The sequence below is a fragment of the Andrographis paniculata genome, unplaced genomic scaffold (genome assembly GCF_009805555.1).
Source record: "Andrographis paniculata isolate CXL003 unplaced genomic scaffold, ASM980555v1 Contig37END, whole genome shotgun sequence".
NCBI classification, from domain to species: Eukaryota; Viridiplantae; Streptophyta; class Magnoliopsida; order Lamiales; family Acanthaceae; genus Andrographis; species Andrographis paniculata.
The window spans coordinates 2498343-2512832 of NW_026137570.1; the positions used below are offsets into that span (position 1 = coordinate 2498343).

Here is a 14490-nt window from a genome sequence, read left to right on the forward strand (position 1 = left end):
AAATTTCCAGGTTCAGTCTTGGTGCGTGTTGGAACATTTTCAGATTCAAACATAACATTTTTATTATGTTCCACCTCATTTGAGGTCTTATTCAAATTACTAAGAGTTCCATTTATCTCATTTAGCACATTATTCATCAAATAAGGCATCTTATGTTCATTAAACATCACATCCCGACTCACAAAAGTTTTGAATTCCGGTTTCGAAGTTAGCCACAACCTATACCCCTCAACTCCCTTGGGGTATCATAAGAAAATGCATCTAAGGTTCTAGGTTCCAACTTATCACTAGAAACACGAATAAAAGCGGAACGACCAAACACTCTAAGGTTGGACAAGTCTATATCTTTCCTACACTAAATCGATTCGGGCCAAGCTCCCTTCAAAGGGACCGACGGGTGACCTATTGATTAAATAGACTGTTGTGACCAAGGCTTCTCCCCAAAATTGTTTGGACAACCCGGATGAAGCAAGCATGCTTCTAATCCTCTCTAATAGGGTCCGGTTCATCCGTTCGGCAACCCCACTTTGTTGGGGTGTAACAAGAACGGTCCTTTGACGCTTTATTCCATTTTTTATACAAAAGTTGTCAAACTAAGCATTACAAAACTCTAAACCAATGTCGGTTCTTAACCATTTAATATTTTTGCCTGTTTGATTTTCAATCAAAATCTTCCCATTTTTAAATGTTTTAAAAACATCGGATTTTTGCTTCATCAAGAAAACTCACATTTTTCTAGAGAAACTATCAATTATAGAGAGAAAGTATATGCTCCCACCATGTGTGGGTTCACTAGAATGACCCAACACATCGACATAGAGATACTCTAAAATATCTTTTGAAAATATTTAGTTTTCCAAGGGTTTTTGAAAAAATTGCACTTTATGGTGTTTTTCATACACACAATGATCACAAAAAGTAATAGTTTAAAGCTTTTCATCACCAAAATAACCTGATTTATGGAATATTTCTAGACCCTATTACTAAGGTGTCCTAACCTCCTATGCCAAAGTTCGGTATTATCTATAGTTGCATTAACTATGTTTTCAGATTTATTAATTGGAAAAGCCGAGGTGACATAAAGGTTATTTTTCAAATCCGCTATAAAAAGTACTAAAGCACCTTTTGTAATTTTTATGCAATTTGCTCTCCACTTTCCTTCTAACCCCATAGAGGATAAACAAGCACATGATAGCAAGCTACTAGACAAACTAGGAACATTCCTAACATTCAAAAGCTCAAGCACATAATCGGAATCAAATTTCAACACAACGGTTCCTATTCCTTCAACATTGCAAACACGTTCATCGGCCATAAACACATTGCAATTTGACAAAGTTTTATATTCCGAAAATATTTCTTTAAATGGTGTCATATGGTACGTGCAAGCGGAATCTAAAAGCCATTCATTCTTATCAAAAGAAGTCACTTTAGAACATAAAGGAAACACTGCAAATACATCACCTAAACATTCATCGGTTAATGTCATATTAGCAAGCTCATTAGTACAAGTGTTTGTCGAATTTCTAGCATTATAACTATTGTTATTGGAGTTAAGAATATTCTTAGGACAATTCCTAATGAAATGAGAAGGATCACCACAATTAAAACAATGTTTGACGTACTCGAAGGAGGTTTGAGATCTATTCATTGACTTGCTTTTAGACTTCTTCTTATGTTGACTATTGTGAGAATCATCCCCTTGCTTATTGTTATGGGAAGAAGATTCATTCTTGCTAGTTCTAAAAAAAGATCTACCCCTAACATGCATAACCTCTCCATGGCTTTCTTCATTAGCTTTATAAAGTTGTAAGTCTACTTCCTTACTTTTCAAGTAATTTATCACTACGTCTAATGTTATCGTGTCTCTTCCATACTTAATAGCTGATTTCACATCCGAGTAGGAACTAGGGATAGCATTTAATAAAACTATAAAACTATAGTCATCGATATTCTTATCACCCGTTTGTTTTATATCTTGTATAAGCTTGGTAAAAACATCGAGATTTTCATCTATAGATTTTGAAAGATCCAATCTATAACTAAAAAACTTTTCAAACAAATGAATGCGATTTGGAAGAGAAGGTTGAGTATACATTTGATTTAGCTTATCCCATAAATCTTTGGCCGATTCATAAACTCCAATTTTCCTAATAACATGATCCGCAAGATTCAATATAATGCATGCAGAAGCCAATTCATCCAATTAAGCCATATTTGCAAGAGGGATATCAATTGCATGTTCAACTTCAACAACTTTATACAATCTTTGTAAAACTAAGACACTAAGCATTTTTTGTTTCCAAATAACAAAATCTATTTTACCATCAAAAGGTTGAATATTATAATATGCAGGACTAGCCATCGTTTCCACAAAAAAACTGATTTTTAAAGAATTTCCTAGAAAAATCATATTTTATTCAAGAAAACTACTTCAAAGCATGTATATATTCACAAGTTCACCAAACAATCAGACAACCTATTGAACAAACAGATTAAGAAGCTACCACAATAGATAATGGACATACAACATGCAACAAAAAACACTTTTCAAGAGCAAAAAAGCATTAACTAAACCACGAGTTAGTTTCTTGCGAAGCTAACTTGACAGGCAGTTAATATTCCAACAAATTTCCAACAAAAAAGCTAGAGCTCAATCCAGGCAACACAAACATCCAGTAGCATAAATTCAAACAATAAGAATCACAATCAGCCACGGCTCAAACAAAAATAGCAGACAATTCAGGTAAAGCACACATAGCCACTCTATACATACAAAAAACCGGCAGACAACTCAAGCATAAAACACAAACGACGGCTTAAAATTTCAGCATAAAACTTGTGCACAAAATATACACATCCCTGCACAGCCCAAGAAAATAGCAAACACCACAATTAGAACACAAATACAGCTACTACTTCAAAAGTAGAGGGATATGCTATTCGTTATCCACTCCTAGCTCCGCAACAAACTTTGGCAATTTTTTAGGATTCTTTTGTCGCCAACCTGTTTCACCCTTTGGAACTGCGAACTCAATACACGAGTTAGAATAGTTTGGATGGTGTAATAAGGGATTATTCTAAACAGTAGCCTAATCCAACAAGAATGTCACATGTAAGGCAAACTTAAACCAAAAACACAAATTCAGTTTCACTTTTTGGACTATGTGATCTCAATTATAGTTACTCAAGTTCTGAAATTTCAAGTAACAATCACCTAATTTCCAGATTGTCTTCGAACTTAAGGAATTGAACTAGTTGAACTTCAATCTCACTATAATTCACAAATTTAAAACCACAGATCACGATATCAGGTTGTGTTTGTTTCAATCTTGGTTTCAAAACAGTTTTTATAGAAAAAATCTATGACCACTTTTTGAAATAACCAAATTGAATCGTTGTTTTAATACCGAACAATCCAATTTTTTGAAAAACAAAGAACTATCATCACATTTTCGAAAAACAGAGAACAAAAAATCCTAGTTTCAGATTTAAAAAAATAAAACAGAACAGTGAACTCACGGTTTCAAATACTTTTACCAAAACAGAGAGCTCATTCACGGTTTCAAATTTTGGGAAAAAACAGTCGACAAAAGCACGATTCAGTTTTGAAAAACAGAAACAAACCACGGTTTCAAATCTTAGGGAAAACTAGAAAACAAACCGCGATTTCAAGTTTTCGAAAGAAACATCTATTTAGCCACCTAAAAGCTTTAATATCACTTGTTATTACTAATCCAAGATCAACAACACAATATTCGCTCAAGAAAATTCCAAAACTAACGAAAAATTAAAGAAACTTTTATTATTACGGAAGCAATCTACTTGGACTCAGTTTTACCCTCAAATCAAACAAACCGATATCAAACATACATCCAAGACCCAAACCACAAATGACTCGCCACATAATCGAAACTAACACACAAACCCGAACCCTAATCTAATGAAACATTGTCGAAATTAAGCCTAATACCATCGCAGACAAGATTACACCGCAAACCAACAATAAGGCACAAATCGAGCAATCAAACCATAGAAAAACCAAGGGGGAAGGTGCGCGTCGAAAGAGAGGGAGAGCTTCCCAAATCGCCGGACAAAATAGATAGATAAATTTACAAGATAGATACAAGGCTTTGAGTGAGTCCTACGTGTAAAAGGTTAAAAAATTAATTAAATTGATTTATATTTTTTTAAGTATGTTTAAAATTGATAAAATTACTAAAAATAAAAATAGATCATCTTTTGTGAGACAAAAGAAAAAAAAAAAAGTCATCTATGGCGGAATGGAAGGAATATTATATTAATATAAACAATGTACCATCTAAAATTTTGATCGATATTTTTTTTAACATTTGATCGGTGTTGTCTTGAAAAATCAGCGTACCGTACTAATTATTCAAAATCAATTTCATAACCGTCACCTATAATTTTCCGGCAAAGCCTTTCTAAAGGATCTCCATATAAGATTCCACCCATATTTTCATAATTTTTCGAAAGAATGGGGATCAGTTCATGACATACAAGGCCAGTCCTAATTTTCGAAAGGTCCAGGGCGAAAAAAAAAAATTATACGCCTCTAAATATATATAAATAATATATTTTTATCTATAATTAAATATAAATAATTAAATAAAACAATTTTCTAATATTTTTAAATGAAAAATAGTATAAAAAATATTTGAGACATATAGGTTATAGAATTTGAACTTAAGACCTCAATATTAAAAATTAATCTCTATACACCAAACTAAAATTATTTATAAATATATATTAAATAAATTATATATATAAGTTATACATATATAACATAAATATATAATGGACCTTCTGTGTACTGTGGGCCTGAGCAGACGCCTCTCCCGCCCAGGCCCAGGAGCAGCCTTGATGACATAACATACCTCTTCATTCAAAGAATTTACAAACCTCGTGGGACTCGAATCGGTCGGGGCATCAGATGCGCAGCCCGGGATACAAGTGACTTGGATACCGGTTAAAGGTGTTGCCGGGATGAAAATATCATGCATGAAAAGCTCGAGTCAAAGTATCTCCAAAATCTCATAAAAAAAAATATTGAAATTTAAAATTTGATATTTTTATACAAATTTTTTGCCTAAATATTTTTGTAAGACATTAATTGCCCACCAAAATTAAAATAGAAATTCAAAGTTGAGGAAAACCGACAGCCCGATAGAATGAAAGGGCCCAAAAGGCTGAAAAAATTCCGAGGGTGTGTTTGTTCGTGAGTTTGAATTTTTTAATAGTAAAAATGTTGAATTTTAATAGTTGTTTGATTTTATATAAATAGATATTGATATAATATTTTTAATGTAAAATGAATTTGTAGTGTAATATAAAAAAATAAAAATAATTAGTATTTGATTTGATATTTTTGGAGAAAAAAAAATAGAATAGTAAAAATATGCAGTAAAATCCACAGAAGAACACAATTTTAGGGTTTGTTTCTTTTTTTAAAAAAGAAAATTCAATACATTTTTCCTCAAAAATTAATATACTTTAAATACTCATTATTTTTATATTATCTACATAATTTTTTATACTTCATATCAAAAAAAAAATTCAAACCAAAACACAAAACAAACGCGCCGTACTCATTTCAATTTTGCATGAATTAATTTTTTTAATTGCGAATTTATTACAATTTTTATCAATCATTAGATAAATTCAAACAATTTATTATCCATTTTTATCTAATTTGTTATCGATTCCGACAGATCTAAATGAATTCGGCGTTCAATATCGATTTTTGTGACTAATTAAACAAGTATGAAACGCGCTACATATCCAAATCAAAAAAAAAATTCAGGTTCACCAGTCACATATAGTTCGTCTACTTGACTTGTCTTCTCAAGCCTACTTTATAGGGTATTAAATTAAGTCAAAGTTTATCCAATGCGCATTTTCGAATATCGATTTTCCATATTATTTTTTAAAAAAAAAAAACCCTAAATTTTTTTAATAATTTTCTTTTCTTATCTTAATTTTTTCCGTGGAAGTGTGCTTTGATTGAAACTTTGGTCACAAGCGAACCACAACAGATTTCCCCAAATTTGCTTTAAAACCCAAAATTGGTCCCAAAAGAAAAAATAAATAAGAAGGTCGTCCACGCCACGAGATAATCACATATATTTAATTTGGTGAAGACTACGTAGATTCCGAGGTCATTCATCGTATGTGGGTCCCATCTTCTGCCACGTGTCGCTTCGCTGCTCTGCATGGCTACACCTACACTGCTACGCACACCGCCTTTACGCTTATTAATTTGTTTTTTTTTTTTTTTGACTTTTTTTTTAATTTCTCTGTCAAAAAATAATAAATCGTAAAAAAAAATAAAATAGATATATATATATATGGGGTGGGGTGGGTGTTAGTTAATTAATTAATTAAAGTGTGTGTCTGAATTTGCAAAAATGGCTTTTCCTTTTCCTCTTTCTTTTTGGGTTCCTTTGGTGTTGTTTGTTTTGGTGGAATCCGCCGGCGGCGCGTGGGACCCAATAATCCGGTGGCCGACGGACCGCCGTGGGAGTGACGAGAACGCCACCAGATGGGCGGTGCTGGTCGCCGGCTCCAATGGCTATGGGAATTATCGCCATCAGGTTAGAGCTGGCATTTTATATTAAAAATAAATATAAAATTTTTTTCTATTTTTTATTTATTTATTATTGTTAATTTTTTGAAAAAATATTAATTCTATCTAAATCAAAATTTAAACTTAAATCCCAGAAGGATCTGACCCTGGCTATATTATAATTTATTGTAAACAGGCAAATTACACTGAAAAAAATGTAAAAAAAATAAATGGTATTTTTGGTGTTTTTTTTTTTTTAAGAACTGCATGAATTATCTAATTAGTTTATTAATATATTTAATGATGTATAATTATATAAGCGATTCTTGTTTGTTAGAATTAGATTTATTATTTTGGTATATATTAGTATGTGTTTTACTGTGTGTGAAAAGGGAAAACATGAACTACTTTAGAATAGTTATATCATGATACTTCCTCCCTCCGTCGAAAAATTATAGTCTTAATTGAGTTGGACATGAGATTTAAAGAATATTGATATTGAGATTTAAAAAATATTGATATTATATCGATAGTTGATAAAAAGTATAGATAAAAACTTTTTTGTCCTTGTGAGTGTATTAGTGTAAAAAGTAGTGGCAATTGTATAATAAAAATGAAAAAGTAAGGGTAATTTTATGGTAATATGGTTATTTATAAAAATAAGACTATTATTTTGAGACGGATAAAAATGATAAATAAAACTATTCTATTGGACGGATGGAATATTTGGTTTTGATTTAAAATTGAGTTTATTTATCTTAATTTTGGTTTGAATATTTCTTCAACATAATGTTTTAAAATAGAAAATAATGTATTTTTATAAAAAACCGTACAAACTCGATACTATTTGAAACACAAGCCAAGCACATCTTTTATTAGCCTACACAAATAAGTGATTAGTATGATTAATAATAGATACATGATTACATTTGCAATTTTCTCGTCTTTGATACCTTTATTATTATTATTATTATTATTATTATTATTATTATTATTATTATCATTAATATATATTTTTTTATACTTTGGATTCAGTTTTATAATGAAAAAGAGGTGTTTATCCGAAAATTTTAAATAAAAAATAAATATGAGGGTTTGAATGAGAATAATGTGTTTTAAAGGTCGTAAATGATATCTTTTAAAAGCGAAAAGAAAAGTATTATACTTATTATGCTGATAATTTAAAAAAAAAAAACAAAAGGAGAAGTATTATACTTATTGTACCGACACGTAATAAAAGAACACAACACATTCCATAATAATGACTTTGTTTATTTGTAAGATTTTACCTATAATTTTACTATTTTAATTTTTTTTTTCCTTAAAAAATATTAAATCAAACAATCAATTTTTATTTATTTTATTTTACTAAAATCTATTTTTACATTCAAAACTTTACATAAATACATATTTATATCAGATCAAACAACTATTTCAATTCAAAATTTTACTATTCAAAATCCAAAACCAAACCATCACAACTAAACACACCCATATATGTTATTTAAGTTTTTTTCTTCCTAGTACATGAAATTATTCACTCTTTAATTGTTGCAATGAATAATGCAGGCTGATGTTTGTCATGCCTACCAAATACTTAAAAATGGGGGTTTGGAAGATGAGAACATAGTAGTTTTCATGTACGACGACATTGCGAACAATGGACTCAATCCGAGAAAAGGAACAATCATTAACCATCCGAAGGGAGGCGATGTTTACGCCGGTGTTCCCAAGGTATATAGCTAGCACCAATATATCACAATGCTTCTACATTACGCGCACTTTATACATTGTTTAGATAGAAGATTTTGGAGGTTTTTTGAATTTTGGAAGTTTTTGAAAAGTAAAAGGTTAATATTTAATCTGATATTTTGTGTGAGAAAAAATGTATTTGATGTGATATTTTTTAAAAATAAATAATGTGAAATGAGTGAATGTGTGTTGTGTAAACAAATCCATTATATAAGGTATGTTCACTTGGAATTTAATATGGTGACAATGTGCCGGAAACTTTACTTTTAGAAAATATTTTACTTTAAAAATTTGGATTTTCTATTCTTTTTATTATTATTTTTTTATTTTTTTTTGGGGATTTTGGGTTTGATGATTTGATATACTCCCTCCGTCCATTAAAATTTGCTCATTTTGGTCCGATACGAAGATTAAGAAAAATAAATATTTTATTAAAAAAGTAATAAAAGTAAAAAGTTAGTTAGATATAATTTTGAAAATATAGTTAGAAATTAAAGTAAATAAAAAGAAATAATGTAATAAAATGAGTGGTATTTGTTGTAAATAAGCGCCGAATGAAGGATAATAATTAAATATTAATTTTTTAACTTTGTCAAAATTAGTAATGGAGTAAATTTAGCTATCTGACTAAAAAAAAGAAAGTGAAGAAATTTGGAGAATAATATTTTGTAAAATAAAATATATATTTTAATGTGATTATTGAATGAAAATTTCAAAATAAAAAATCCCAAAAGATATGTTTTAATAGTTAAAAAAATTAATAGTAAGAAACTTAAAAAAAGCTCGGAAAATATCAAAATTTCTATATAATTTCATGGATAAGAAACCTAGTCTCTTTAATTATGTCATTTAGTTCTTCACTTTTACATCATAGAAGACTTGTGAAAAATATTCTATAAACCTATGTATGTTTGCTTACTATATATATACACATAAATCGAATGCATAGATACCGATGTTTTAGTTTCTTGTTTTAGGACTACACGGGCAAGCATGTGACAGCGGATAACTTCTATGCGGCACTTCTAGGTGACAAACATGCAGTGAAAGGCGGGAGTGGAAAAGTAGTCGATAGTAAGCCGAATGATAGAATATTCATATACTACTCGGATCATGGTGGCCCAGGCGTGCTCGGTATGTAGATACTTCCTAGTACATCTTTTGAGGAGCATTTAGTTATTTCGATAGATTATATTATTATGTGCGAAGAAACTTACATTTTCAACCAAAGGTATGCCGAATACACCATACATATATGCGAGAGATTTCATCAATGTGTTGAAGAAAAAGCACGCGGCTAAATCCTACAAAGAAATGGTGAGAAGTTACATTATTAACTATTGAGACTTTGTTCTCTTGTCCTTAAATGCTTTTAGTGTAGTAGAGTACTACCTCGCTCGTCTAAATCTATTTTTATCTTTCTTGATATCATAAAAAATATTTTTCTTTTTTTTTAAAAAAAGTAACAAAAGTATACCCCCACATTAAAATGTGTGCTCAAAAGCATGAACATATATATTTATATGATGGAGAGAGTATAATATAAGAATCGGAACTATTTTCCATGTTAATTGAAGAATCCCAATTCAATGCAATGATTTTTGCCGTAATATTTAGGTTATATATGTTGAGGCATGCGAGAGTGGGAGTATATTTGAAGGGTTGATGACAAATGATTTGGACATATATGTGACAACGGCATCAAATGCAGAAGAGAATAGTTATGGCACGTATTGTCCCGGAATGGACCCTCCACCGCCGCCGGAATACATCACATGCTTAGGAGATTTGTATAGTGTATCTTGGATGGAAGATAGGTATATCCTCTTTCTATCGTCTTTTACGATAATAATATGGCTCATGTTGATATATACAACAATAATATGTGACCTACAAGGTGCCGGGCTTCGATGTCTCCTATTTTCCTTGCAAAAGAAAGAAAAATATTTCGGTTATAAAGTAACAAGCTTGTCCCATAACGGGTGATCAAGTTGGTGTGGTAGGCGAGTTTGTAATTGCAACACTATAAGAAAATATTAATTTTGTAATAAGATTTTTTCGTATTTAAATTAATTTTTTCCGTTACTAATGACATTAGAAACGGAATTAGGGATGAAATTACGTTAACTACATGAACTTTATGGACGAAATTCCATTACAAATATAATATATTTTTGCAGTGCAAGGTCATGGTTCAAATTTTGATGATCCTTCTCGGTCGAGCCTGTCACATGACTTATCTGGCTAGTCTAGTTTGTAGGCTATTGCACTTAGTCTATAGTTTACCGATATGTACACAAAAATTAGTGATTGTAGGTTCTTATATTAAATATAAAAAAATATACAAAGTCTAACTAGTAGTGAGTTGAATGACTATGTGCAATTTATTTTACGATACTTGAATGACATTTTTAAAAAGTATCTATTGAATGGCCTGTCTCACGTGTATCCTTCATGCAGCGAATCTCATAACCTCAAGAAAGAGACAATAGAGCAACAATATTGTAAGGTATTGACTCGAATAAACTCCTCTTGTTGCATTGATATAACCATTTTTAGCGTGACAAACTTATATTGTTCATTAGGTCAAGGAACGAACGTCCAACTTCAATGATTACAATATCGGATCTCATGTTATGGAATACGGGAACACAAACATCTCCTCCGAGAAGCTCTATTTGTATCAAGGGTATGATCCGGCAACCGAAAACCTTCCTCCAAATGAAATCCATTTGAAACAAAAGATGAAGACCGTCAACCAGAGAGATGCCGACATTCTTTTCTTATGGGAGCGAGTAAGTCATCATGTTCTTGAACACGGTTAAAAGAAAATTATCAAAAATATGTTTGTTAGGGCTCGAGTTTGATTCTTTCTTGCAGTACAAGATGTTGGACGATAAATCAAGTGAGAAGAATGAAGTTTTGAAGCGCATGACCGACAAGATAGTGTATAGGAAACATTTGGATGCCAGTGTAGACACGATCGGTTATCTTTTATTCGGCCCCCACAATGGCCCCTCCGTTCTCAAACATGTCCGAAGCCGAGGTTTGCCCCTTGTCGATGATTGGGATTGTTTAAAATCAATGGTGAGCGTTACATTTCTTACCCGCCAATTACTATCATTTTTTTGCACATATATATGTACGTGTATATATATATATATTATATATGTATCGTTTCTTTATATGATCTTTAGGTTCGGGTGTTCGAGTCGCATTGTGGTTCGTTGACTCAGTACGGAATGCAACACATGCGGGCATTTGCAAATATATGTAACAACGGAGTTTCGACTAAGGCGATGGAGGAAGTTACCATGACGGCTTGCGGCAATCGGATCTTCGGTAAGTGGAGTGGGTTGAGTGAAGGCTATAGTGCCTAAGGTTAAGATTGTGAAGAGTTGAGAGTTGGGGTTGGTTATATATATATTGTGCAAATTAAGTTTAATGTTGGATTGGTGTCTTAAATAAGATTTGTATAGGCTAACTTGGCAATGCCCTTTAGGACATATATCGATCGATTTAGCTATATCTCATTGCTTGCTCAAGCCTTATTGAAATATTATATATATATATATATATATATATATTGTGGGTTGAGTCATATACAATAATATAGCAATTGAAAACAAAATCATTAATTAGCCACACTGAGGAATACTTGGCTCATGGATTTTTTGTGTAGGATTGAAATTTCACGGCAGGATTTATATATATGTGATGAGATTTATTAGATTTATTATATTTAGAATTTGAAATTTTATCATATGTTTGGTTAGTAAAAATACGTGGGATTTATATTTTTTATATCTTGTTTGTTTTTTCTTACATTTTATTTGTTTTTTTAGATGAGTTGAAGGATTTAGATTTTTTATATTTTAAATGACATAATTATCTATGGATTTTATTTATTTTAATAAATTAAAATTTTAATTTATAATTAATATTAATTGAATATGTATCAATAATTTTATAGGGATGACAATAGGTTAGCGTAAACTCGAGATTCGATCCAAGTTTGACCTATTTATTTGAAGTTGAGTCCAATTATTTGAATATTAGGTCCGGGTTATGTTCTGGGTATTTTAATCGGGTCCGAATCGGATTTAGGGTTTAAACGAACTTTACCCGTAATATATAAAAAATAATTTTTAACAATATAATTATATTAAAAATATTTTTAAGTTTATTTTATTCATTATTATATTATAATATTTTTTTTTAATAAAATACATAAATGTTCATATATATTGGAGCCGGTACATGTGCAATTTTAAATTAAAATTTAAGAATAGTAAAAAAAAAAATTATTGGATTTGTTAGATCCATCGGGTCTTACCGGATGTAATTTCGGTCGGATCCGGTATATAATCAGATCTAATTTGAATATCGAGTCTAATAATATATATTTGGGACAGATTTTAATTCCGACTGAATCCGACTCATTGTCATTCCGATAATTTTATAATTCAAATAAAATTTATAATAAATAACAATTTAGAACAATGAGTATTAATTTATTTAAAAAATATTGTACCATAAAAAATAAGATTAATTTAATTTAATATATAATTTTAATAATAATAAATTAAAATGATTTTATTTTATTTTATATAAATATATTTATAATATATAATACTATTTTTTTTATAAGAGGATATAAAAGTAAAATTTAAAATCCTATGGGATGGGATTTAAAAGTAATAGGGTGTACTCCATTACTAAAAAAATTCCTTATTTGTAGGATTTTGCACCTTTTTTTTTAATCTCATTATTTTAAATTTTATTATTATTTTTTAATCAAGTGTGAATTTCATGGCATTTTAAAATCTAAATCCCATAAAATCTTTTAAACAAACCGCCCCTCCTGATTGAATTCACAAAACATTTTTCATATAATCGAATTAACTTCTTTTTTGATATTTTTACAGGTTGTTAGTAAAAGATATGAACAATCTACAAACTTTTTAATAGAATGTTACACTCTACAGATTCATCCTAAGTCAAAAAACAAAAGACATTTAAAAAAAAAAAAAAAAACAAATATTACCAAAAATATATATATTATCAATAAAAGTTAACAATTAAATAGACGTCAACAATTTAAATATACAAATTACCTTTTTTTTTTTACAATACAATCATAATTTATCATACATAAAAAATAAAAAAAATAAAAAAAAATAGAATTATAAACAGGACAAAAGAAAATTAAGTTTAAAAAATTGTGTTTGATTTGAATTTTTTTTTTCTTTTTTCTTTTTTTCTTTTTAAAAAAAAGAACAATTTTACTTGAGGTGTGGTTACAAGCATGAATTATAAAGATATAATAGCAGAAAATATAATTGTTGGGAAAATGAATTGAACAAATAATAAATATTAATTTATTTTTTTGATAAAATAAATAATTCAATTAAATTTTTTAATAAAAACAATATACTTCCTCCGTCCCAAAATTATAGTTTGAATTGTATTTGACACGTAACTTAAAAAATATTAATATTATATTGGTAGTGAATAAAAAATACTGGTAAAATTTTTTTTGTCCTTGGGAGTGAATTAGTGTAAAAAGTAGTGGCAATTATGTAATATTAATGAAAAAGTATGAATAGTTTTATAGTGATATAATTTTTTATGAAAATGAGACTATTGTTTTGGGACGGACAAAAATAGTAAATAAAACTATTGTATTGGAACGGAGGAAGTATAATAATTTGGATGAAAATATATATATATATATATATATAATTATCTGGGTTCTCAATTCATTTTTTGGCATTTATTTGCACATGTGAAATAATTAAAATTAGAGAAAGAGAAATAGAAGCAATTTATTTTTAATATTTAATTATTTTATCCAAACAAATAAGAAAATGTGAAATATTTTTATTTTATTTCTTTTATTTTCTTATTTTCATGTTCTTTAATTCTCACAAAAAAATCATACTCCCTCCGTCCCACATAATTTGTCCTTATTTTCTATTTTTTTCCGTCCCACATAACTTGTCCTTTCTATTTTTGAAAATATAATTATGCACTTTAATTCTATTTTAAATTTTATAATTTTTTTAATTTTAATTAAACTATTTACTTATCTTAATCTTAATCTATAATTATTTTTACTAAATAATAATTATTTTTACTAATACACTTCT

At 29.4% G+C, this 14490-nt stretch overlaps 1 protein-coding gene across 1 annotated transcript; it reads left to right on the forward strand.

Annotated features, from left to right (window-relative positions):
* The first annotated feature begins 6387 nt into the window (after window positions 1–6387).
* Window positions 6388–11866, forward strand: LOC127250561 (legumain-like). Its single transcript, XM_051273900.1, has 9 exons — window positions 6388–6614; window positions 8156–8320; window positions 9316–9472; window positions 9570–9655; window positions 9956–10155; window positions 10799–10847; window positions 10924–11133; window positions 11219–11425; window positions 11536–11866. The coding sequence occupies exons 1-9, from the start codon at window positions 6429–6431 to the stop codon at window positions 11716–11718; spliced, it is 1443 nt and encodes a 480-aa protein (XP_051129857.1). The 5' UTR covers window positions 6388–6428; the 3' UTR covers window positions 11719–11866.
* Window positions 11867–14490: the final 2624 nt, after the last annotated feature.